The 23,984-nt window shown below is 62.0% G+C and overlaps 2 protein-coding genes across 15 annotated transcripts in view; one reads left to right on the top strand and one right to left on the bottom strand.

The window, feature by feature from the left end:
• CHLSN (cholesin) overlaps window positions 1-23,984 on the bottom strand; it is a 101,891-nt gene that overhangs the window by 24,736 nt on the left and 53,171 nt on the right. The gene's annotated exons all lie outside the window — the stretch shown is intronic.
• On the top strand, window positions 1,785-20,924 carry GPR146 (G protein-coupled receptor 146). 14 transcript variants are annotated; one of them, XR_015245212.1, is made up of 5 exons: window positions 3,659-3,784; window positions 4,998-5,093; window positions 7,606-7,842; window positions 15,218-17,749; window positions 20,355-20,924. XR_015245212.1 is itself a non-coding variant. In XM_086691187.1 (5 exons), the coding sequence occupies exons 4-5, from the start codon at window positions 7,828-7,830 to the stop codon at window positions 16,226-16,228; spliced, it is 1,026 nt and encodes a 341-aa protein (XP_086547313.1). In that variant the 5' UTR covers window positions 3,701-3,784; window positions 4,261-4,344; window positions 4,998-5,113; window positions 7,606-7,827; the 3' UTR covers window positions 16,229-19,369. The 14 variants fall into 14 exon arrangements, 13 of the variants coding, with proteins under 13 accessions (XP_086547315.1, XP_086547319.1, XP_086547322.1 ...); XM_086691187.1 differs by lacking the exon at window positions 20,355-20,924 and adding an exon at window positions 4,261-4,344 and having other exon boundaries at window positions 3,701-3,784; window positions 4,998-5,113; window positions 15,218-19,369; XM_086691188.1 differs by lacking the exon at window positions 20,355-20,924 and adding an exon at window positions 4,261-4,344 and having other exon boundaries at window positions 3,701-3,784; window positions 15,218-19,369.

The raw sequence follows: 23,984 nt of genomic DNA on the forward strand, positions 1-23,984 counted from the left end.
CGCCGGGGGAAGCAAGCAGGACAGTCACCCGGTCTTTTCGGAAGCCCCAGGACTGGCAGGACGCTGGCACGTCGCTGGCCGGATCCGGGGGCTGGGGTCCTTTGCCGTCGTGCAAACAGCAGCCCTCTGGCTTCAGCAGACAGCAGGCGGGGCCTAAGGGGCAGGTGGGCGCAGCCGGGGGCGGGGGTGGGGGGTGGAGCTGACACCCAGGGGTGCTGTTCCAAGTGCGCCCACTCCTGTTCTGTGCAGGAAGCGCTTCCATACGCACTGTCTTTAACACTGGTGAAAGGCTTGGGAGGAGAAAAGGCAAACAGCATCAAGATTCCTCCGTGCACCCACCGCCCCCCGCAGGGGCTCAGCGCCCACAGTCTGCACGCCCATCAGGCCCCTTCCCGGGGCCGAGGCCGGGACGTGGGGGGTGGGGGGCCGTCCCGGGGCCCCGGGGAGCCCTGCGGGGACCTGCGAGCCCGTGGAGCTGCGCCCAGGCCCGGCCCACGGGCAGCGGCACATTCTTTGTTTGGCCCCCTCTTTCGGAAATTTTACAGGAGATTCGAACACACACAGGAGACCGTATACTGAATCCTCGCTCCTCACCCTCCTGCCCCCGCCTCGGGCCCCTGCCTCGCTCCAAGCAAAGCCCGGGCGTCCCATCCAGCCTCAGCGCGTACTTCTGACCCCTAAGCACAGAGCTCCATCGTGCCCCAGGCCAATGAGGAGAGGAGCCCCAGGCTGGGCACCTGCCTGGCGGCAGGAGGAAGGAGGTTTCTCTCGGCAGCAGCCCAGCCAGTGAGAAGCCGCCCTCTGGCCTCCTCCGAGGGGCTCTCGTCCTGAGCAGCGCCCCCCCCTTCCTTCTATTCTCAGACGCACTTGGGGGTCACCACGGTTTGCCCGTGGTAAGTGCGATTCCTTTGCCATTCTGGAATACGGAACGAGCTACTATTCTGGTAAAATAACTGGGGGTTCTGTTTTTAGGGTTAATGTTACACGTGTGTGTGTTCAGTGTAAGATACGCAAAAAATCATAGAAATAACACATGCAGAACGACACAGAACAGCTTCTTCTGAGAAGACAGAGTGTCTTTACTAACTCCATTGTGTGGAAGCTGAATCGTGAGCTCTTCTGCTAAACTTGTGGCAGGAAAGTTTGATCAGATGAAATGCCAAGTTGGGCTCTGACTCTGGGGGCACGTGAGCCTGTGGGGAGGACACACAAACCGCCGTCCCGGGCTCTGGGCCGGCCGTGCGCCTCGCGCCTACACCACTGGCCTTTCCAGGCTGGGTCTCTCTCGCCAAGCCCTCCACGCTCCTTATCAGAGTCCACAGTTCGAGGGAGCCCTGAAGAACATTAACTTACATCAACAGAGCCACGAAGAAGTCCAGATATAGAACCTTTCTTTAAACCAGACTCACAAGAACAAGTGAACTCCGAACATTCCTGGTCCCTGATCGACACATCACCTAGGACCAAATATCCAGTGTAAGCACATAATTATGAGAGAAGGGGCATCTCCAAAAGGAAGCTGGCCCTGCCTTTTCAGCCAAGGCAGCTGTAACCCTCCACATCATCGTCTCCAGCCGCCCCCCCGCCCCCCCCCCCCCGAGAATGACCACATGCAAACAAACTCCGGGTAGCAGAGTCCCCTCAGTGTGGAATGCAGCCCAGCCCATCTTGCCTGCTGCCACTCCAGTCACCAGGAATACTCGCCAAGTCTCCAGAATGTGGTGAGCAAAGGGCCATTGTGATGTTTCTATAATCCGTGGAGAGGCAGCCCCGTGACCTCAGCAAAACACTGGGCTGCGGCCTCCCTCTTCGCTGCAGAGCGCGGTGCACAATTAGGGCACCGGCCTTGTGACCACAGGGAGAGCGGCTGCGGAAGCACAGCCCTGGGGCCCGGGGGCACACAGCCCCTGCTCCTCAGGAACCCACACCAGCAGCCGGGGGACGGCTAACTCCGTGTGGTTTTCGAAAACGGACGCCTGAGCGTGAGGCGGTCAGAAACCCAGGAGGAATCAGGTCACGCTCGCACACCAACACCGTCCGCCCAGGACGGTGGTGCTGTCCCCACAGACATTCGGCTCTTGCACAGCAATCGGCCAGAACAGTCAGGGAGCAGCTGCCAACAAGGCACAAAGCTGTCGCCCTCGGAGGGAGATTTACTTGAGCCAGCTAGAGAGGGCTAGAAGGTGCAGACCTTGGCTCAGCTGCGGGTGGGTGGCCCTGACACATGCACGGACACTGTGCTGTCCTTCCTGGCCCCGCTGGCATTCCTGGCAGAGGTCTTCTTTGCCGAGAAGGCAGTGTGGGTGACCTGACGCTAAGTGGCTCAGGCGGTACCGCATGTCAGCTCTCCCCAGTTGCAAACGGCTGCAGAACATCCTGTGGGCAGACCGCGTTATACCTGGCGTCCCGGGGACTGTGACCAGGAATTCTGCCAAGGCCACCCATACGAAGGCGATAACGTTTACTTGGGTGCATTGGTAAGATAACTCATCTGGGTTCACATCCTGACCCCACCAGGGGCTGTGTGACCTTGGGCAGGTTCCTTACGTTTTCTGAGCCTCAGTGCAACTTAAAATGGGAGTCCTGCATTGCACTGCTGCTAAAACACATTTTCTCTCTCACTTCAACACCTTTAAAAACAGGATGCTTCTTATAACCGGCAGTGTCAGAACTTAATTGTGGCAAGTTGTTTTCTTTTTAGTGGTTCGTAAGACAACGGCGCAGGTAGCACTAATGATGTCTTAAGAGCTGATAAAACGTGGAAGTAAACACCTTCCAAGGCTGTTCTGAGGGACTAGGGCAGGAGCTGGCAAAGAGGGGTCTGTCCAGCTGTCTGAGCTGAGTGCTGGACGACCGTGGCTGGTTGAGGCGTCGGGGGACGCGTGGCCCGCTCTCAGGCGGCTCTCTGCTATAAACCCACTTCTGGCGTTGGGCGGAGAAGCAAGGGAAGGCAGTGACGACAGGGCCAAGCGGGCGGTGAGGTCCACAAGTGACCTGGACTCTGCTCTGCCCTTTTACCACAGGCAGTCTGGTCCCCCAGCTGACCCCAACTTCCGTCTCTAATCCGTGGTCAGGAAGCTGACCCGTGAGGCGGGCGGGCCTGGGGTGGAGCCCTGAGCAAGCAGGCGGCACTGGGATGCTAACTGCCTCGACCGCTCTCCCGTTCAACCCCCGGTCACACCACGGATCTTCATAAATTAGAAGGCGCTAAGGTACTAATTACAGCAAAGTAAACCTCCTTGTTCTTTAAACTCTCCCGACTTTTAATCGTGACCACAGCTACGAAATTAATGCGGCTGCAGACGCTACACCGTGTCTCCCCGAGGCCGGCTCGGTTGGCAAATTCCTACGACCAGAAGTAAGGGGTGAACTTGGAGACAGCAGGCGCGCTTTGGGGAGGTGCAGGTGCGCCTGGAAGGACCAGATTACAGCCTTCGGGGGGGCGGGGGGGCCGCTGTCCCCTGCAGATTAGAGCGCGTTCTGACTCGGCGGTACGACCAGCACCAGCGCTTTGGGGGAGCCCACCTCAGCGCCCGGGGTTCGCGTCCCGCACCCGGCTGACCTCGGGTCACAGGACGTGCTCCGCCCCGCCCCGCGCGGCGGGAGTGCGGCGCGAGCCCGGGGGGGGGGGGGGGGGGGGGGGGGGGGGGGTGGGGGGGGGGCGGGGCCGGCCGGGGGCGGGGCGGGCGGCGGTCACGTGTGTACACAGGCCCGCGCGGCGTGCGCGCCTTGAGCCCCGCCGCCTCGGAGCCCGGAGCTGCCCGCCCCGCGGCCCAGCGAGCCGGTGAGTGGGCGCCCAACGCGGGGTCGAGCGGCGGGCACGCTCGGGGGCTCGGCCCGCGCGGACAGCGAGCCCCGGGCTGTGGCGGCCCCGCACGGCCAGTGTTCCGCTGGGACTTTCGGGTGCCTCGGCCCCGCCCTGGCGCTGTCCTCTTGGGGAGGGGGGGTGGGGGTTGCCGTCCTTTGGGGGGCTGGAGGCGCCGTCTCCCAGGGGTTTGGGGGCACTGTCCCCTTGTGGGGTGGAGGCGTTGTTCCCCAGAGGTTTGGGGGCACCGGTCCACTTGCGGGCGGGGTGGGGGCGCCGTCCCCAGCCTGGGGCAGCCCTCCCGCTGAGCTAACCGGGCAGCCGCCCTGCGGTCATTAACCTGTGGAGGGTTCCTCCGGTGTCCTGCGGGGAGGGGGAGGGGGTGAGAGGGAAAGGAGGCTGACGGCTGACCGTGCTTATAGCTTCCCTCCTCTTTGTGATTACACAATTTTTAGTAAGTTCTGGAACTACGTCTGAGCGCAGTTATCAAGTCTGTTGCCGACTGTCTCGGACACTTGCTGAAAACGCGACTCCCCTGGGTATGGAAAGGCTCCCGCAAAACTTCCTAGGAAGGCAGTGGCCCCCAGCCTTTGAACACCCACCTGCTCTGCGGGCAGCAAGTGCTGCCAGGACACCTCAGCTCTGGTCCCGAGGCTGGGCCTCGTTTCTTGGGGGGAGCCTGAGGGAGCCTGCGCATGTGATGTCCCCTCACCGGAGAGGCCCTCCTCTGAGATCTCCCAGCTTTAAGCTGAGCAGCCAGCAGAGCGGGAGGCTGGAAGCCGGTTTCACAGACCTCTGCAAACACGAGAGTAGGACTAAAATGGCTCCGACCCTGTTCCCAGGCTGCTCACGCACGGGGACCAGATCCTCCACTGTCCCCACCGGGTCTAGCTGGGGCACGGCTGGGAGCGAACAGAGGTGCTATTAATAATCACGCCCAGCGTGCGGCCACCGTCCGTGGCCCGCGGCAGAGCTCCTAAAGGAACTGCTGTGGGGCCCGTCTCTCCAGACCAGAACCTCTGCTCTCTCCCCGAACGAAGCAGGCCTCTCGACACCTAGCTTCGAAAAACTGGAGCTCGTATTTGGGGAGTGCTTACCAGGCCCCTCGACACAGGAAGCTGGGCCAGAGCGGAAAGCCCGTGGCCCGGGGCCACACGCCGCTCTCTGACCATGGGGTGTCCTGCCTCTCCAGTCAGGATGGAAACCTCCAGGGGATAGAGGGACACGGCTCGAGGCCAGGACGTAACTGTCAGCGTTGACCTGGCGTTCCCGCAAGTCAGAGCGCATGGTAGGTTGATGGAAGCCAAGGTACGTCCACCTGATGTGGGTCATGTAGGCTGTGGGCTGTGGAGACTGACTGTACCTATTACATAGCGAGAAAGTGACATCCTTGCAGAGATCGCTGTTGGGAAATCCGCTTGTTTGATTTACAGGTGGGAAGAGGGCTGTGCTGCCTCCGGGGGCCGGGGGAGGGGGGTCCTGGGGCTGCTGCACCCGTCCACGGCCCTAGGATGTCATTTGGAATCCTGAGAAAACAGCTGCCACCTGGCCCTTAAGGAGCCAACCACATAGCAGGGCCACGTCTTGGGGGCTGCTAGCAGGGGGGTGGGGGGTGAGCTCCTCCACGTTCGTGCGCGTGACAAAACCGTGCTCCTTCTTCCTTAAACAGTGTTTCCTGGTTATTTCCTCTTGCTTGCTGCTGGCTCAAAGCCTAAAGCCACTTGTATAACTGGGCAGCCTCAGGCCGCGTGTGCCCACGGGGGTCTCGGGCCTAGGACCCAAATTACCACCTGGGCATCAGAGAGCGGAGAGGACTCGGTCCTCAGTCTAGATAAGAAAAAGGCTGGTTTTCCCTCTAACTGGAGATGCCAGGACACAGCCCCACTGGGGAGCAGAGTCCTGTCCCCTGGGGGCCCCATGTGCAAGCAGAACGTTCTGGAGTAGCAGGACAGGGTGAAATGGGCCGGGTGTCCTGTGTGTCCCCCAGCAGGCCTGGCCTGGTCCCCTTCCTCCCATACATGCCGGGGGGTGGGGGGGGGCGTGCCCAAGGGCTTCCCGGTTTTAATTAGAACCCAGCACACCAGGAAGCAACTCAGTACAGACAGCCAGCTGGTTGCTCCCTCGAAAATGACTGCAGGCGATGACCAGATGAGGGGCTCTGAGCAGCCCCCGCCCCCCCCCCCCCCCCCCCCCAGGTAAGAGCACACCTAGTTAATAGCTAGGGGAGGTCGGGAACCCAGATGGGGTGCCAGGCCTGCCCAGAGTCCGAACTGGGAGACTTGGTCTGTTCTCAGGCCTTTGAATTTCCGAGCGAGTCTCTGTGTTTCCCCCTGGCCTGGGGTACTTGGAAGGAGCGTGAGCCACAGACCAAGTCAGTCAGGGAACAAAACAGCCCAAGAAACTAGTGCTCCCGTAGACAAAAGAGTGTGTGTCCCACCTCCTTCCAGGGAAAGGAAGCCTGTGGCCTGTATAGGCGCCCCGCTGGCCCGGACCGGGCGGCCTGGTCTCAGCCCCCCACAGCCCTTCCTGAGCTGGCAGACAAGCCTGCTCTCTTCCAGGGAGAGGGAGGCGGCTCTTTGTTTATGCGTCTCAGCCAGGTTGCCTGGCCCACTCACTGCTCTGCAATTGAGAGCAGCAAAAAGCAAAAAGCTATAAAATTCAAAACAACCCATCTGTATAAGAACAGCTTCTTATCGCACCCCAGGAAGGCGCAGCGTTTGCGATAGAAATCAGTATGTGCAAGCCCTCTACATTGAAAACCTATGAAAACGTCAGCCTTTCCGGAGTGTCTGGCTCCTGCCAGCTGGATGTTAATTGTAGCTGAAGCCTCTGCCCGTTATTACAAAAGGAAATAAACATTCAGGAGTCATTTTCAAAGCATTCTGATTGTTCTAGAACATTCATCTGAAGTTGAGTCTCACGGTGCACAGCGGGTCTATGTCAAACAGAAACCCACGGGACCATCAGCCCGGCCGGGCTGTCTGCCCAAGCAGGGTGCACTGCCCGGGCCTCGCAGCCCTGTGCCCCCCTCAAGAAGCTCTCCCACTCTCTGCCGTCCCTTCTACTACATGGGGTTCTGGTGCTCACCTTGGGGAGGAGCCTGTGACCTAACGGTCCTCCTCCCCAGCCAGCCAGCCAGCCAGCCAGCCAGGCTTCTGGCACAAATCACCGTTCCCCCCCCCCCCCCCGCCGTTCAGAGAGCTTAGAGAGCTCAGAAAGCTCTCAGCAGGACTGGCTGGGGGGTGGGGACAGCAGTCAGGGAGGGCTCCCCGGGGCGTTGATGCCAAAATAAAACTTCAGGACTGAGTTAGCACTTCACAAAGGAACGGAGAACCGAGGAAAGGCAGTCTAGGCGAGGGACCAGTGTGTGCATACGGCAGTGGACAAGGGACGGGGGAAGCTGTGTTCACCCCCGCCCGGCCCCAGCAGGGGGTGGGGGGGCAGGTGCCTGGCCCAGATGGGCCCCACACCAGAGGACAGGATTTCCTGATAACAAAGCAAGGAAACCAGGTAAGGTTTTAGAGAGACCAGCTCGGCTGCCTTTCAACGGCGTGACTCCTCTCTGCTGGTTTTCCACGTCTGCCGGGTCTGTGCGTGTGCAGGCGGGGTTCCCTCCCAGTGGCCGTGAGCCCTGCCCGTCCCTGCAGCAGCTCAGCCACCCCCCACCCATGCTGCTTGGACCCACTCCTGGCACCGGTCCGCACGGAGATCACTCTGCACCTCAGCCCGGCGCGTTCCCACTGCTTGCAGGCGTGCAGTTTTGACGGGCTAGTTTATACCATCTTGTCTTCTTTGAAAAGGCACAGAAAGCAAGCCGCCGATGTCTTGCCTCAAAATGCTTCTAACAGGCCGCCTAACGGGCGGGCGGGCCTTGCCAGCAGGGAAGAGGAGGGCCAGTCGCTGCGCAGAGGCCTCTCCGGCGTCCTCCTGACGGAGGGCTGGAAAAGAACGGACCAGAGCCGTCCTGCGTCCCGGCTTGCCTGCACACCGTGAGCGCACGCGAGGGAAGCACACGCTTACTTATGCCCCAGTTCAATGTGAGTGCAACACCAGGAAAGTCGCTGTGTGTCACCAAAGCCCTAACTCAGCCCGCAGAGCCTGTGAACTCGCTCCTGTCCCCCGACAGCCCCGCCGGGCCTGCGACTGGTGGTCACGTGCTCACACCTCCCTCCCGGTCGGTTTCCTCTCGCCGTGTCTCAGGTGACCGATTCGGAGCGCAGGTTCACGCACCCGCGTTCTGGGCACCCAGAGCGCCTGGGGAGGAGGGCGCGGGCTCAGATCCTCCTCGTCCCCACGCCGGCGACTCACCCAGGCCCACCCGGTCGCGCTCCAGGTACCTGAGCTCCTAAGCTGGGGAAACTGAGGCAGCACAGAACCTGCGTCACGGGCACCACCCGGTGGGTGAGCAGAGCCTCACCCCGGAGGCTCCACAGGGCTGTCCTGAGAGCTCGCTGAGCCGGGTCACGGGCACTAACTGAGCCCCCTCTGCAAGGCTCAAGTCTCCGCGTAAGTGGCCTCCTGTACCGTGGAGGTCCCGCCGCAAAGTCTCCTGTGCGGGACGGGAGTAGGCCAGGGCAGTGCCTGAAAGCAGAGGCATTGAGGACCGGTGCTCTCCTGCCTCAGGCAGCCTACCTGCAGCCCCGCTGTGCTGTCCCCGTCTGTCCCCCTCCGTCACCCAGGCCTGGCGATCACCCCTGCTGCTCTGGACACTAGGCCACCAGTGCCACTGTGCACCTGCTCTCGCAGCAGGGCCTCACGGTTGTCTGCAGAGTGACCCCTGCGGAGGCGGCACGTTCAGGGCCCACGGGCCGCCAGGCCAGCGCCAGACACCCCCCCCCCCCGCCCCGTCAGGGCCTCCAGGTCTGTGAGTCGCTTGGCCTTGTCCAGCTGCTCGTGCCCCAGGCAGGGGACAGACAGCCCTTGGACACTCCTGTGCTGAGCTGGCAGTCCAGCCAAAGAACCTCCTGACCCAGCACAGGGGGGCCCTCGGCTCGAGGGCGACCCCCCCACGTGACCAGGAGCGGCCGGGGCACCTCCTGGGCCTGGAAATGGCAAGTCCAGGAAAGCACCTTCGTGAAAAATAATTATTGAAGCCCAGAGGTGGTCTTGGAAGTAAATGGCTTTTCTTTTCTACCTGAGAGCATTTGTAGTAAATGACTGTCACCCAGCTGAGGACACACAGGCCTCTGTAGGGGATGCAGGGAGACAGAGGGCTCCGGAAACTAAGTCCCTAGAAATGCTCAGACACCTGCACGCCCGGTGGCCTCTCGCTCCATCCTCCACAAGCGCTAGTCAGGCCTCCCCTGCCCTGCCAGGGGTGGCTACCGTATTACTGCGCCCTGAGAGGCTGGCCCGAGGTCACCCCGTGAGCCCGCAGAGAGGCCTGGATGGCAAAGCCGTGGCACCAAGTCCAGAAATGGAATGCCAGCTTTGACCAAGAAACCCTGCCCTTGTGGACCTCGGCCTCGCTCTCCTCTACGGGTCCCAGAGGTGACCCCTCCACGCTGGAGCGTCGAGCACAGCCTTGTTCCCTCCGAAGGGTTCCAGCCGCACAGCCAGCCTCGTGCAGGGGTGCCCCCTCAGCCTCCGGGTCCTCTCAGGTTTTTCTGGACGAACAGGCCATTTGTGACCTCTTGCCCCTCTGGGATGCGCAGCCAAGCCACCGAAGGGTTCGAGGTAATGGTCCGAGTCGGCTGAGGGCTCACCCCGGGCGGGGGGCTTCATGCAGCCATCTCTCAGGCCAGTCCCGGCGCCTGCTTTCACCAGGCAGCTTCCTCCGCCCTCCCCCACCTCGGTCACCTGTCGACTGGCCCCACAGGCCTGGATCCGTGCTGCCCCGAAGCCGTTTGAAGAGGCCTGGGAAGGGGAGTGGCCACTGGAGAGGCCAGCCCAGTCCTTATGGTGCGGAGGCTTTCTTCTGAGTGTGATTAGAGAACGAAACACACAGAAAGCTCTCGGAGAGAGAGAGGGTACATGAGTCACCTTTACAGGAAAAGCCAGAATGAACTCATAACCTGGTCTTTCTTGGACAGCCGCAAGCAGGTGCGTGGTCGCCGGCCTGGAGAGCGCCTCCCTTTTGCCGCCCGGCCCAGATACTGGCGCACAGCACTCCTGCAGCCCCGCCCTGCGCGCCCGCTTCTGGACCAGCAGAGGGTGGGGGCCCGGGGGTCCTGCTGTGCCCATTCCTGCCAACGTGCCAGGGGCGCCTGGCTTTGTGCACCCAGGCCGGCTGGCAGTCTGGGCTCACGACACCGCAGAGAAGCGCAGACCCATCTCGGCGGGGGTCTTGAGGATGCATGGAGATCCGGGGTGGGATGGGGAAGGGGGCTCTCGGAAGATGTTCGCAGCTTTTCGTGTGCTTCTCGGCTCCGGTGGCGTGAGGTCGGGAAGGGGCTCCGACCTGGAACACCCACCCTGGGAGGAGGGGAGAGGTTCGGGGACGGTCCCAGCGCTCAGCTGCAGTGAAACGGTGGGCTGGCAGGAGCGGGGGCTCACGGGGGGCCCTGGGTGCCGGTCCGTGGGCACAGCCATCGCTGTGGGTGCAGACAGGGCACCTGGATGGACATGATGGGGTGTCAGTCCTGAAGGAATCTTGGAAGAGGCTTTGGGAGGCTAGAGGCAGGGCCAGCAGAGGCAGAGTGGCACCGAGGGAGTGGGGGCGGGAAGGGCAGAGCAGGCCAGGTGTCTCTGCCCATGGACCCTTCCGGAAAGGGCTCTAAAGCGTGTGGAAAAGGAGGGCAGGCACAAGGGGCCAGGGAGGCAGTGGGGAGCTCCAGCAAGGATGGGCCCAGGGGTCCTAGTGGGGAGGTGTGGTGACAGGACGGGCCTGTTTGGAGAGCCAGCCTGGATGGGAGGCCCACTGGGGTCCCCGCTGACCCTGACACCGTCAGCTGAGGGGCTGCGGCAGGTGGCAGGGCCCGGAAGTTGGGATTGTCGATCCTGCCATTTGGGGAGAACGTGGCAGATTTCCAAATGAAAACGGGTGGAGAGTGGAGCGCAGGCCTGCTCGGCCCTGGAGAGGCCGCCTCCCCGCCGGCTGTGCCCCAAGTTCCTCTTTCGCCGAAGGAAGTGAACCGAGAACTGGCGAGCTGGAAAGGTGGTCTGAGGCCTGCGCGGGAGGGCGGGAGCCAAACCATTGTTCCCAGGTTGGCCTGCTTCCCGGGCAGCCTGAGGGGAAGTCTCTGTTCCCAGGTTCCTGGACTTGCAAAACCAGAGTGCACAAAAGGGAAGTGGGGTCACCGCAAGGAACCGGGGACCAGAGAAAGGCAGGGCCGGGAAGGGGGCGGGCGTGGGGGCGTCCGCGGGCTCCCGGGTGCGGAGCGGCGGGCGGCGGCCCCGAGGAACAGCACCGGGGCCGGGGCCGGGCCCTGACCGGGCGGCACCCCCGCCCACGGTCTCCGCAATGTCTGCGCTGTGACGAGCGCCACCGGCTCCAAGACCTGAGCGTGTTTCTCCCACTGGCCCGTCCTGCTCGCTCGACACGCGGCAGTTCTGGCCTCCTGAGCACGTCCACCGTGCCACGTGCCCACACCTCGGGCTCGGCTGGCTGTGCCAGCCGTGCTCCCCGGGACCCACGTTCTGTCTGCACAGGGCGCGGGCGAGCCCATCTCGAGGCAGGTGCTTGGCCGTCCGGGAGCCTCCGTGACGGTGGCACCCTCCGCCTCCCCCACTCCCCCTCCAAAGACAGGGATGAGCTTCGGCAAATGCCAGACAGACGGCCCCGTTTGTGACACAAGGCGGCTCCTCACCGCTGGCCTCCCCGGAGGATTGCCGGAACGAAAGGACGAGGCCTCTCGTCAGGCCTAGAGAAAGCGAACCGTCTGCATCCAGATCACGGCCGCCCGTGTACCTGACCCACGTGGGAACCATGCATGCGCAGCGCCCCCTCCGACAAGCGAGCTGGGGCCACACGAGCACGTGAACTAGGAAGGAGGCTCTCAACAGACCGCGTTCCGGCTGAGGCTTTCCCAAGAACGGAGCCGTCCTCAGCCCAGCGCGGTGGCCCGCCAGCGGCCCTTCCTGCGGCCCCACGGGGCAGCCGTGGGCAGTCAGGGCCGCGGCTCTGACCCCGCGGCCGGGAGGCTCCAGGCCAGCTGTGTTCCACAGCGACGTCGAGAAGACACCCACCCTTCTTCCTGCCGGTCCCGAGCCTGGCCCTCAGCCACCGCTGCCCGCTTTGGAGAGCTCTCGGGGCCACGCCCCAGGGCAGGCGGCCACGGCCCCTCTCCATGGTGACTGGGGAACTCTCAGGGAGGCCCGCGTTCCACCCTTAGTGGCCACCCAGCTTCCTCGCAGAGGGAAAAAAGGAACTCGTCTGTGCACACGCCCAGCACCCCGAGTGTCCGGAGCGGCCACGTGGGCTCCAGACGAGCCTCATCGCACCGGCCCCGCCACCCAGTGCGGGCCGGGGGCGCAGAGGGGGGAGGAAGCGGGCGCTCCCGAAACCGGAGCGGCAGGGCAGGAGCCTGATCCGACGGTGCCGGCCCTTCCAGGCACAACCCTCATTCCGTGAAACCGGCTGTAAACAGAGCTGGGGAGGGGCCGCCGTGCCTGCCAAGGGAGGCAGAGACCGAGTGATTTACTGGAGGAAAACAAGTGTGCGTCCACACTGGGCACCGAGCGCACACACGCGCCCGCGCAGGAAGCCAGCGCTGCACGGCTGCGGCTGATAAGCTCCCGAGGGTGGGGTGGGGTGGGGTGGGGGTGGGGGGCAGAGAAACAGGATCCTCTCGGCGTCCTTGGCTGCTCACAGACGGGGTCTGCGGTCCAGGCGCACAGAAACGCGGGGCTCGGGATAAAGGTAAGCAGCCTGCGCCGAAGGCTCCGCTATGGCTGCACCTATGGCTGCACCGGGGACAGGCGGCCGGGAGGGGCTGGGCCGGGGGGGACGCCCTGAGCGGTGAGTGCCGAATGTCCCCCGCCCCCGCTCCCACCACACCTGAACCGGGAGGGAAGGACGGGCTCGTCACACCAGGAGCGCGAATCCTGGGGTCCTGGCCTGGGCGCCGATCGCGAGCCCGCCTTTCTCGCTAGCAACTACCCCGTGTGAGTTCAACGCCGGTCTTAAAGATGGCGGAAGGCCCTTCCTTTTGTGGGGCTGCGGCTCCACGTCTCGGTCTCCTTACGAGGAGGGAGGCCGGTACACGAGAGTAGGTGCGACACCTCGGGCAGACCCCACGGGCCCTGGGGTAGGATGTGAGCCAGGCAGGGCCAGACCAGAGGGGGTCTGCCTGTGGGCAGAGACGGATGCAATGGGATGTGAAACGTCCAGTGGCCACAAGAATGCGCGGTGTTTCCTGGGGACTCGAGGCCTGTGAAGTCTGGTGGACAAGCTCTCCACAGCCATGGGCCCCCGTTCGCTGTCCCCCGGTTATGGTCAGAGCCATGGTTCGGCGTGCAGGAGCCCAGAACAGAGAGGAGACTGCACTTAAACATCCACAGCCAGCTCCGGATGAGTTCAGGAAGGAGAGTGGAAACCAGCCGTGTAATCAGCTAGCTAATAGATGACACAAAAAGGCCCCCCCCCCCCACCACCCAGCTCTGGGAGACCAAAGCTTCCTGTAGGAACCACAGGTGTTCCAGGAACATGCCAGCAGCCCAGTGCCCCCGCTGCACCCCAGGATCCGGTTCCTGGGGTGCAGGGCGCCCACCAGGACCAGAAGCTGAGGAGCGCGGTCTAGATTTAGGGACCCAACCCATGCTGTGGATTACAGCGAACACTTCTAAAAGTGATGTGATCAGCACGTGTGGGCAGAATCCGGCCGGCCTGGCCCCGAGCATCACTCCCGTCTGACGGGCTGCTGGGCGGCATTCACGAGAATTACAAAACACTCCCACTGACTCGATGTCCCTGAACGGGAGCTCACGCGCCGACTGCCCACCTGCCCATCACAGCCGATGCAGGCGCACTCCTGTTGTGGGGACCCCCAACCTCCCTTTACTTTCTGGTCAACCCCCTGGCGCCCCACTGGCTCACTGCCTCGGAGGAAATCAGCAGGTAGATGTCTGTGTTCACCGCCTGATCCTCACCCGACCCCCCCACCCCCACGCCAGGCTCCAGCCTGCAGTGCAGCGGCAGGTGTGGGCAGGGCCTGGCCCCCGAGCCCCTTCAGGGGCTGGGGTCCGGCACCAACACAGCAACAGGGCTGGCAGAACCCTCAGCCCCTACGCCTAGGAAACAAACGTGCACTTTGCACGTGTTCACCCGAGAGGATTTCTTATTCTGAGAGCAGGAGATCAGGATGGGCCGAAATTCATTTTGCACGGAAGGTTTTCCTCCAAAGGACCGTGACACGTGAAGAGTGTGCTCTTTCCTCACGTGTGGGTCCTCCCGGCCAGCCGCACACCCACGCCTCCCGTGTGCTAGACCACGGGCCACTGGGTTGCACTCCAGCGGGGAGGGGGGATGGGGGGGAGCGCAGCGCAAGTTTCCCTCCGAGGGAACCCCATCACCGAGGCCCCGTGGCGGCCCGGTGGACACCAAGGCGTGAGCCTCTCATCCACGGTGGCCACCCCCACTTCCATGCTCCTCCTCAGGTGGGGCTCCCACCGCCTGGCTTAGCGCCTCCTGCTCTCCCAGCTGCGTTCAGGGCGCACCTGTCACACGCCAGCCTGTGCAGCTGCCCGCGACCTGCTCCCACGTGTGCACCCACACCCGCTCTCGGGGACAGAGGCGCAGCGTGCTGGTGCAGCCCAGGTGGCAGGAGAGACGGGGCGGGTCTCTGGCCACCAGACCGCAGACACAGGTGTGGAGGGCGGGCGGACGCACAATTCCCACGCACGCCGCGAAGGGTCCGGGCAGGGCTGTGGCGGCCTGCTGTTCCCACCCAGGAGGCTGTGGAGGGTCACCCTGTCGTGGGAAGGCCCATACGCATCACGGCCCTGCGTGCCGCGCCACGGGCACCCGTCCTTCTAAAACCCCTTTCAGTAAAGAGGCTGAAAAAGAGGTGGTCACGGGGCTCACTTAAAGCCACTGGGTGGTGGGGGGCAGGACGGGAGCCCAGGACTGGGGGTGGGGAGCCCTGCAGGGTGTCCCCGCATGGCGGAGAGAAGCCAGGACGGGAGGCAGCGTGAAGGCTGCCCGAAGCGGCTTCCCCGGCGGGATCTCGGGCGCATCATCCAGTGCTCAGATTTCTCTAGAAACGGCTCGGGGAGGCTCGCCGCGGCCGTTAGGGTCACGGCAGCATCGGGACCTTGCGGGCCCAGCTCAGGACCTAAGGCAGCCACGGACAGCGACCTGGCTCTCCCAGAACACGCACGCTCGGGACAGAGTTTTTCTGGAAGGGCCCGCAGTCTCTGGCCCTTGCCCTGCTAGGTTAAGGGGCGAGGCTCCCTTCGGGCACCACCTCCGCATCTCTGAGGGGCTGGCGGGGCCCGGGGCTCTGGCTAACCTTCCGCTGCTTTCTCCCGCAGCCCTCCATCATGTGGAGCTGCGGCCCGCTCAACGGCACGGGCGGCGCGGAGGACCAGCCGCTGTGCCAGCACCTGCATCTGGTCCTGTCCGTCTTCTCCCTGCTCTACCTGGTGGCCGGCGTCCCCGTCGGCCTGGGCTACAACGCCCTGCTCGTCCTGGTCAACCTGCACGACCAGAGCAGCATGACCATGCCTGACGTCTACTTCGTCAACATGGCCGTGGCGGGCCTGGTGCTCAGCGCCCTGGCGCCCGTGCACCTGCTGGGCCCCACCGCCTCCGGGTGGGCCCTGTGGGGCTTCGGCAGCGAGGCCCACGTCACGCTGCTGGTGCTGTTCAACGTCTCCTCCCTGGTGACCATGTACTCCACGGCCCTGCTCAGTCTCGACTGCTACATTGAGCGGGCGCTGCCGCGCACCTACATGTCCAGCGTCTACAACACGCGACACGTGTGCGGCTTCGTCTGGGGCGGGGCCCTGCTCACCAGCTTCTCCTCCCTGCTCTTCTACGTCTGCAGCCACGTGGCCGCCAGGATCGTTGAGTGTTCCAAGATGCGGGACGCGCAGGCCGCGGACGCCATCATGGTGTTCATCGGCTACGTGGTCCCCGCCCTGGCCGTGCTCTACGCGCTGGCGCTCATCTCGAGGATCCGGAAGGCGGACACGCCGCTCGACCAGGACGCGGGGAGGCCGGACCCCTCGGTGCACAGGCTCCTGGTGGCCACCGTGTGCACGCAGTTTGGGCTGTGGACGCCTCACTACCTGACCCTCCTGGGGCACACGCTGCTGGCCTTGCGGGGGAAGCCCGTTGACAGGCACCACCTGGGGATCCTGCTCTTCGCTAAGGACGTGGCGAGATTCCTGGCCTTCTCCAGCAGCTCCGTGGTGCCGCTCCTTTACCGCTACATCAACAGAAACTTCCCCAGCAAACTCCGGCGGCTGATAAAGAAAATGCACTGCGGGCGCCAGAGCTGCTCCCCGGACCAAGCAGGGGTACAGCAGGTGATGGCGTAGAGCCGGCGGCTGGGGTCACGGCCGCTCGCTGAGCGCGGGTCCTGGGGCCGCCACCAGTGCCCCGGGTGGGGTCATCGGACGGGCAGTCAACGGCGTACTTCCCGGAGGCACGGTCCGGGCCCCCTCCTGGGAGACAGGCGACCGACACTTGACCTGGATGCACAGCACTTTGTCACTGCCCGCTCTGTCACGCTCTTCCCCAGGACGTCACTGAGGCCGGGACCCAGAACAGCACGAGGCGTGTTCTCTTCAAGTTTTCTGCTTCCAGAGAGGCCGCTCTTAGGCCAAGGCCTTAGGCCGTGCGGTCCAAGGCGGGAGGGGCCTGGCATGAAAAACAGCTGCCTGCCCACCTGCTTCGGGGCGGACGCACTGCTCGGTCTCGGTCGTGCGGGGCCACACCCGCAATAGCGTCCTCAGCCTGGCCGCCTCCACCCTGGGTTTCTGAACGAAGTCAGGAGAATCCAAATCCAGTGTTTATATTCTGTGCCGGCAAAATACCCGATTCTGTCTCTTTACTTGCGCTTATAAAAAGATTCGAGAGAAGTCACCAAAGCCTGAAAGCGAAGGAAGCAACACGAAGGGCACTCCCGTTGGACGGACGGGCGGGCTCCTGCTACTGCAGGGTCGTGCTGGGTGGGGTGAGGCGGGGAGAGGCGCGTGCCATGCCACGCGCACAGGCAGCGTGCAAATGCTTCAGAAGGACAGGGCCAGCAGTGTGGCTGGTCTTGGGCGGAGGGCCCTTAACTGGTACCCCTGCTGCCCTCCCAGGTGACCTAGGCTAACCGTCTTCAGTAGAAGCCAACTCCCCAAAGTGTGCACAAAACCCCACGCTAATAGTAAACCGAAGAGAAGAAAGCGCGGTGAGGATTTCCAACCTAACACAGAAACTGGGAGGGACCGCCTGGGGCGTCACAGGCCTGCAAGGCGGAGCCCAGTCTGGCACCGGGGCAGAGCGTGGGGCCACCACTGCCACCTTGCACCCGACAGCAGCCTGCTTCGCCAGACGCGGCGCGTGCCTGGATCCTTCCACGCCGTGTCCCGTAAACACCTGCTCTAAAACCGTGGCAGTAGAAGCCCCCTGCTCTCCTCGACACCATCCGCTCACCTGCACCCCGACGTCACGACGCACCACAGGCCTGCAGCCCCCTAACTGCACCTCTGAAACCCACAAAGCTCTAAAAACAGGAAGATTTGTTTGTCAAGTGTGCGGCACATTCCCGTGGTAGCAAACCTTGAGCTGAAGTGGTAGGAGAGCGCTTTTCTGAGGAAAGAGGAGTGTGAATGTGATTACGGGGCACTGGCCCGGCCCCACAGGGCCCCGTAACACGCAGCACACACAGCACGTTAACTGTGTGTGTGCAAACGCAGAGAACAGGCGAACGTAGGTCGTTTGCCAAAAGCAGCCGGAAGTACGCACACGCCTTAAGATGTCATTCCTATGTCACCCTACGCTTTCCTGCGGGGTTACGGTGACAGGGAGCGGCTGGGGCTGGCAGCTTGGGAACTCCAACCCGCGTTTAGGTTTGTGCATCCAAAAATATGTTGCTTTTTGTCGCTGCTCAGCAATACACTGTATTTATTTATTTATTTGTTTATTTTTACCTTCTGACTCCCTTCACCCGTTTCTCCTCCCTGCCTCGGCAACCACCAATCCATGCTGCTTCCGTGGCCTTGGTTGTTTTTCTTAAAGATCCCCTGTACCACTGAGATCATGTTCTACTCCTCTTTGACTTACCTCACTTAGCACAGTGCTCTCCAGGTCCGTCCGTGTTGTCGCAAATGGCCAGATTTCATTTCTGTTTATGGCTAATATTCCGCGGTGCGTGTACTCGCCCCCGCCCCCTTCTTCTTCATCCACTTGTCCGTCAAGGGACACTCAGCTGCTTCTGTGTCTGGTCTGTTGTGAATAACGCGGCAGTGAACGTGGGGGTGCAGACACCATTCTGACTCAGTGCTTTTGCTTCCTTTGGGTAGACACCCAGAAGTGTGATCACTGGATGAGTAGAACCTGCTTTTGACTTTTGAGGCACGTCTGTACTGTTTTCACAGTGGCTGCGGCAGTGCGCATCCCCACCGGCGGTGCACGAGGACCCCTTTCCCGTACTCCCTCGCCAGCGCTCAGTGTCCTCTTGGTGGCGGCACCCTAGCAGGCGTGAGGAGCACCCACTGGGGTTCTGACGCGCTCCTCTGACGAGTGCCGCTGAGCACCTTCTCACGTACACGTTGGCCGTCTGCGTTCTTTGCAGAAATGTCTGTTCTCATCCTTTGTAATCACATTTTATTTTGCTACTGGGCTGTGGGAGTGCTTTATGTATTTTGGAGATTAGTCCCTTATCAGAGATATTAACATACTAACTTTTGACAACCTGAAAACTTAATTCTGACACATCTGATCCGAGGATGGCAAAGTGTGGCTCTGTGTTTTGCCACATTCCATTCAGGGAAATCGCTCCATTTGGCCCTGGTCTCTCGGGAGATTTAGCCCATGACTTGGTTGCCATTGTGTTTCTGTCTGCAGAATATATCCCCTCCGGGGTGATGCGATGACTGAGTTCAGAGTCTGCCTGTGCAGAAGCATGAAAATACACTGGACACCAGGGTCCTGGTCTTACTCGCCCCTGGTAGCTGTGAAATTCTGGACAGGTGGGGCCTAATCTACTTCCTGGCCAGTAAATCAGGGGCAGAATTAGAGAAGGTTCTGGGTTGCCTCTGTCCGTGAACGTGCTATTTCTACTGAAGGGCGCAACGCCCCTCTGCTGCAGGGTTTCCCCCAGTCCTGAAAGTCTCAGACCCGACCCCCTCCACTCCTCAAGCTGTGGGCTGCACGGCGGGGGGTCCCGTGGCCCTGCCTCCGCTGGGGAACTCTCGTGTTGGCCGAGCGAATGGCGGGTTGCAGGGTGCCCGGCATTGCAGCCGTGGGGCCTCTGACCTCACACACACCTGCTACCACGGAGTCTCAGTCCTCGTCCTCTCACGGCGGGTGGGCGGGGCTGGGGCCAGGGTCAGTCCCAGGTCCACCACACACGGCCAGGCTCTTGGGTCAGGAAGCCAGCACTGTTCTTAGGGGACACGGGACCCAGCAGGTGGGCTGGTTTGGGGTGGCAGTGCTATTTCAAATAAAAAGACCCTTTTCCTCGCTCATCTGTTCTGCTCTTTGCTCTAGAAAGAGCTCCTAGGAGAAGAGGGAGATCCCAAGGGCACAGAGCCGAGAGCCATGTGGGTCTCTGCCCACAGCCCCGGGAGTCCCTCACCCCGGCTGGGCTCCCCCAAACAGAAAAGGGGCCGAAAATCACGGTCTTGTTTTCACTTTCTCAGTGGCTTTGGTTGCAACCTGGCTTGTTTCTGGTGACCTCCGGGGGCCTGAGCGGGTCCCACCCGTGCCGGTGACAGAGGGCCCCCGGGGATGGGTGGCAGGCTGGGTGTCTCACGGAGACCCCTCCGCTGCTTTCGCGGCATCCCCGGGTCTCACGGCTTGACTGGCCTCTGTGCTCTTCTCCCCACGGGGGACACCTCCGCCACCAGCCCCATGTGCTTCCCACATGGCTTTTGTCCATCCACAGTCACCTGGGCTGGATCCGGGGCGACTGAACGCTGCCTCCAGCGCTCCTGCCACGTGGCCCAAGACACGGAAAGAATTCTGAGCTGAGAGAAGAGTGAGGAGTCGGTCGGGAAAGGCTCCAGTAGACTGTGAACGTGATCCTACGTGTTACACGTGTATTTTTTTAACTCACCAATCTCGATGTCTCCCAGTGGAAGTCTACGTTCCAAGGCCATTAATTTTGTTATCAGTCCCTCCTATTATACTTTTTAAGTTAATCTTAATTTTGCTAATCACAACAACTCATCTACCTTGTCGTGCTTATTTAAGATTCTAGAAGGTGAATTTAATTTTAGGTTGCTTCACGAAGGTTATAAAATTTATCACGGGAAACCAGATCTCCTGCTAACTGTGGCAGATGCATCGGCAAGGCAGACAGACCCCCCAGGCCTTCATAGAATGCACGTGATGAAGGATAAACCTGGAGAAAATGATTAAGAAGCTAAATTACAAGTGAAGTTCTTGGATTTAAAATCAGCTGGAGAACTGGGGGAATTTTTCATTTCTCATCCGTTGCGTCTCTTCCAGAGGTTGTACCGTTTGCCTCGAGTTCTACGTAAATCACGAAGAAGATCCTGCTGAAGAAAAACCCACACGTTTGAAGACTTAAGTCACTAGACACAAATCACCCACCTTCGGAATTCTCCAAATGTGTATTTCCAGGGGTGTATGACGTGTAGCAGAAACCGGCACGGGACTTAGCCTATTTCCCCTGGTGACACGGGGCCCGCCACTTTTCGTTACTCCTCTGCTGCAGTGGCACAGCAGCAGCGTGTACCTGCACGCTCCCTCAGGCAGGGCGGGGCGCACCCCGAACCCCGTGAAGACAGCCCCCCAAGTCTGGTAAACGTTCTTTCCCGAGAACGGACGTTTGACAACTGCTGACGCGTCCCGAGGGCCGAGGACAGAACTGAGTGGCCCCGGCGGCTCCGTGTGGGAGGGCCTGTCCCCCCGCGGGAGGTCCTCGTCCCCCCGGGCAAGAGGGGAGCGTGCCGTGCACACGGCGAGTAAATCTGAGTAACGAACAGGGAGTCTCTGGGAATGAAAGAATCCGAATTTACCCATCTTATGTTAATAAAGAACGCGAGGCGCAAAGAATTTTACGATTTGCCTCATTCCGTACGCGTGTAACACTGAAGTCCCGGGGACAAGCATTTGTCGAGTGGCTATGACATTATCGCCCCTCCTCCCGGTATTTGAAAACCGCTTACTGGGAGGCTCTTGCGGGCCCGTGTGCCACTAACATCACGTGAACCGAGGAAACGATACTACCGTCCGAAATGCTGTGAAGTCGGAGAGGATACGTTTCTACGTTCCCGCAGAGAACACGGGACTCCGACCCGCTCTGCAGCTGGGAGCGCAGGCGTGTGTGCGGGGCGCCACCTAGTGGCCGCCGGCAGAGCTTCGCCCTGCAGGGCAGCTGGGCGCCGGCCACAGAACCCTGACCGCTCCTGCACAGGGTGCTTCTCGCAGGGTTTACAGCCCATGTGGTCAGGATCGGCGGGTCGCGCTCGGTGATTTATACCTTGGGGGCTTTCACCCCAAACCAGCCGCGGAAGAGCAGACACCCCGCCCCGCGCTCCCCAGCAATTGGACGAGTGAAACTCCGCCCTGCGGATGCCACGTGACTCAGGGAATTCAGGGCACATTGCGCTTTTCCAAAAACACGTGGTCAGCAGCAGTGGAGAGGAGCACTCGGACCACCCAGGCGCTGCTCCGCACACACACGCGTGCACACGCGTGTGCACACACGCGTGCACACACACACACACACACACACTGGAGCCAGCAGAACCTGGCGCAGACAGGGACAGCAGCCAAGTCTGGCCTAGGATGCCGGACTTCTGCGTGGTTACGGCTGGGCGCACTGTGTTTCCAGGGAGGGCAACCCCACACAGAGATTTCCGATCGCCAGCTGAAGCCGTGTCTGGGAGCATAGGTGAGAAAGAGACAGTTCAAAGATTATAAACGCTTTTAAAAGACGTTGCAGGGGCGCCTGGGTGGCTCTGTCGGTTAAGCATCCGACTCCGACTCCAGACTTCGGCTCAGGTCACAATCTCACGGGTGGGATCAAGCCCCACCTCGGGCTCTGTGCGGCCCCCATGGAGCCTTCTTGGGACTCTCTCTCTCCCTCTCTCTGCCCCTCCCCAGCTCACGCGTGTGCACCAAGTAAATAAATAAACTTAAAAAGAAACGCTGAAAAGGCTCTCTCTCTAAAGAGGCGGTGGTGAGTGGCAGGGGGCTGGAGGGGAAAGTGCTCCGGCCCGCGGCCTCCGGGCCTGCCCGTGAACGGCCAGCTGGAAGGCCCCACAAGGCCGGCCTCTGCTCCGCGGGGCTGCCCCTCCCGTGCATAGTCTCAAAGCCTGCGGAGCGCCACTACAAAGGGACAGGGCTCCACGGAGCAGGGCCTGGGGCACCTTGACCTAGGAAGTGAGGACAAACGGAGATGACCACGGCCACGCCACCAGTGCCGACAGGACCCAGGCCCCGGCTGGAAGTGGTTCCTCCTGGCCATGTTTGGGACAACTTGAGCAAACAAAAAGTGAAGAATTAAAAGGGAAAAAAAGTCCACAGAGACACTCAAAAAGGCAGGAAGCAGAGGGGAAAAGGAAGCAAAGGAGAAAACCAACGCGTCTCCGACTCAGGAATGGAAGGATGGGCACCGCACAGGGAGGCTGTGGGCAAAGACGGCCAGGAGCGTCTGTGTGGTCCAAGCAGCACCTGCGGCCAACTTCTCAGCGAGGGGGGCCTGTGAGCAGGGTGCCCAGGCCCGTCGCCCCGCCAGAAGCACATGCCCACCTGTACCCGGGGCAGGAGGGGCCTCGGTGCCCCTGAGAGGGGCCATGGGGTCAGGCTGTGCGGCCACGGCTCATGCCCGAAAGGCAAGGCCTGGCCTGCGGGCAGGCAGAGGACAGGCTGGCCAGCGCCCCGGGGGGGCCGGACGCCACACCGGGGAGCTTCAGCCCCAAGACGGAGAAGTGAGTAGCAGAGGCAGAACCCAAAAGACGGGCGGGAGGCAGTGTGGGGTGGAGAAGTCCCGCGGGGAGTCAGGGATGAGGGGTGGACGGCTGGGCGGAGGCGTGGAGAGATGGGCCGGGTCCCCACAAAGGAAGGAGACCACGAATTCCTGGTGGGTCCAGACGTCCTGAGCTTGGATCCCAGTGGCCTTCCAATCCCCGAACTGTCTCCCAGACTCCGTCACTGTTCCTTGGGCCACTGTCCCTGGACTCTAGGCTAGGGACTCCCAAATTCCTGGCCTCCTTATTTCCACAGGCAGCCCTGTAGGCGGTCCCCAGACTGAGGACGGAAGCCCTCAGGGGCACTGCCAGCCTCTCCGTGGCCCCCCACTGCTCCCTGTGCACAGCCCGGGCCACCTGGGAGTTCCCGTGACCCTCCTGCCGGGTCACATGTGGCTCAATATCCCTCTGACTTCCCAGGTCGTGCAGTCATACGACTAGCGGCACCGGACAGGGGCCGGGCCTCGCGGGAGCTGAGACACGGGTGACGTACAGCGGCCTCTCCTAGAAGCCAGCAGCTGCCGCAGCGTGGCCCACGCTACACGGCGACTTTCAGGCAGCGGGACCTGCGGGCCAGGAAGGAAAGGCCGTCGCGGTGAATCCCTGCCCGGGTGCACTGTCAGGACGGTGGACGGACACCTGCCCGAACAGCAGCGCAGACAGACAGGGCCTGCCCCTCGAGTCCCTCCACTTGCTGAGGGGGTCAAGGAGATGCTTCTGTGACGACCCACGGTTCCACAGGGTGTGAACAATGCTCTTGCAAAGCGCCTGCTCCCGCAGGCCCCTGCACGTTGTGCCCCGCCTGCCCCCCCCCAGGAGCACAGAGCCCGCACCCCTCCCGGCCTCGGCCGACGCCTTTCACCTCCCCACCCGCAGCGCCCCATCCGCAAGGGGAGAGCCGGGCAAACACGGCCAGCGGCCCGTGCACTGCGACGGGAAGGCAGGTCGGAGCCACAATAACCCAGATACGGTTTTCCTCTGAGAGATGTGTCCACAAAGCCTAGATCCCCCAGTGTCTGAAAAAGCCCCGTTACTTAGTGCTATGGGTCTGCTGTGAGATTCCACGGGTGACGGAGGCCACACGAGCCGGGAGACAAATCAGGAGGTAGCCAGCAGGCCAGCCGCCTTGGCGACAGGCCAG

This window comes from Puma concolor, chromosome E3 (assembly GCF_028749965.1).
Source record: "Puma concolor isolate L17-30 chromosome E3, mPumCon1.1.hap2, whole genome shotgun sequence".
Taxonomy (NCBI): Eukaryota; Metazoa; Chordata; class Mammalia; order Carnivora; family Felidae; genus Puma; species Puma concolor.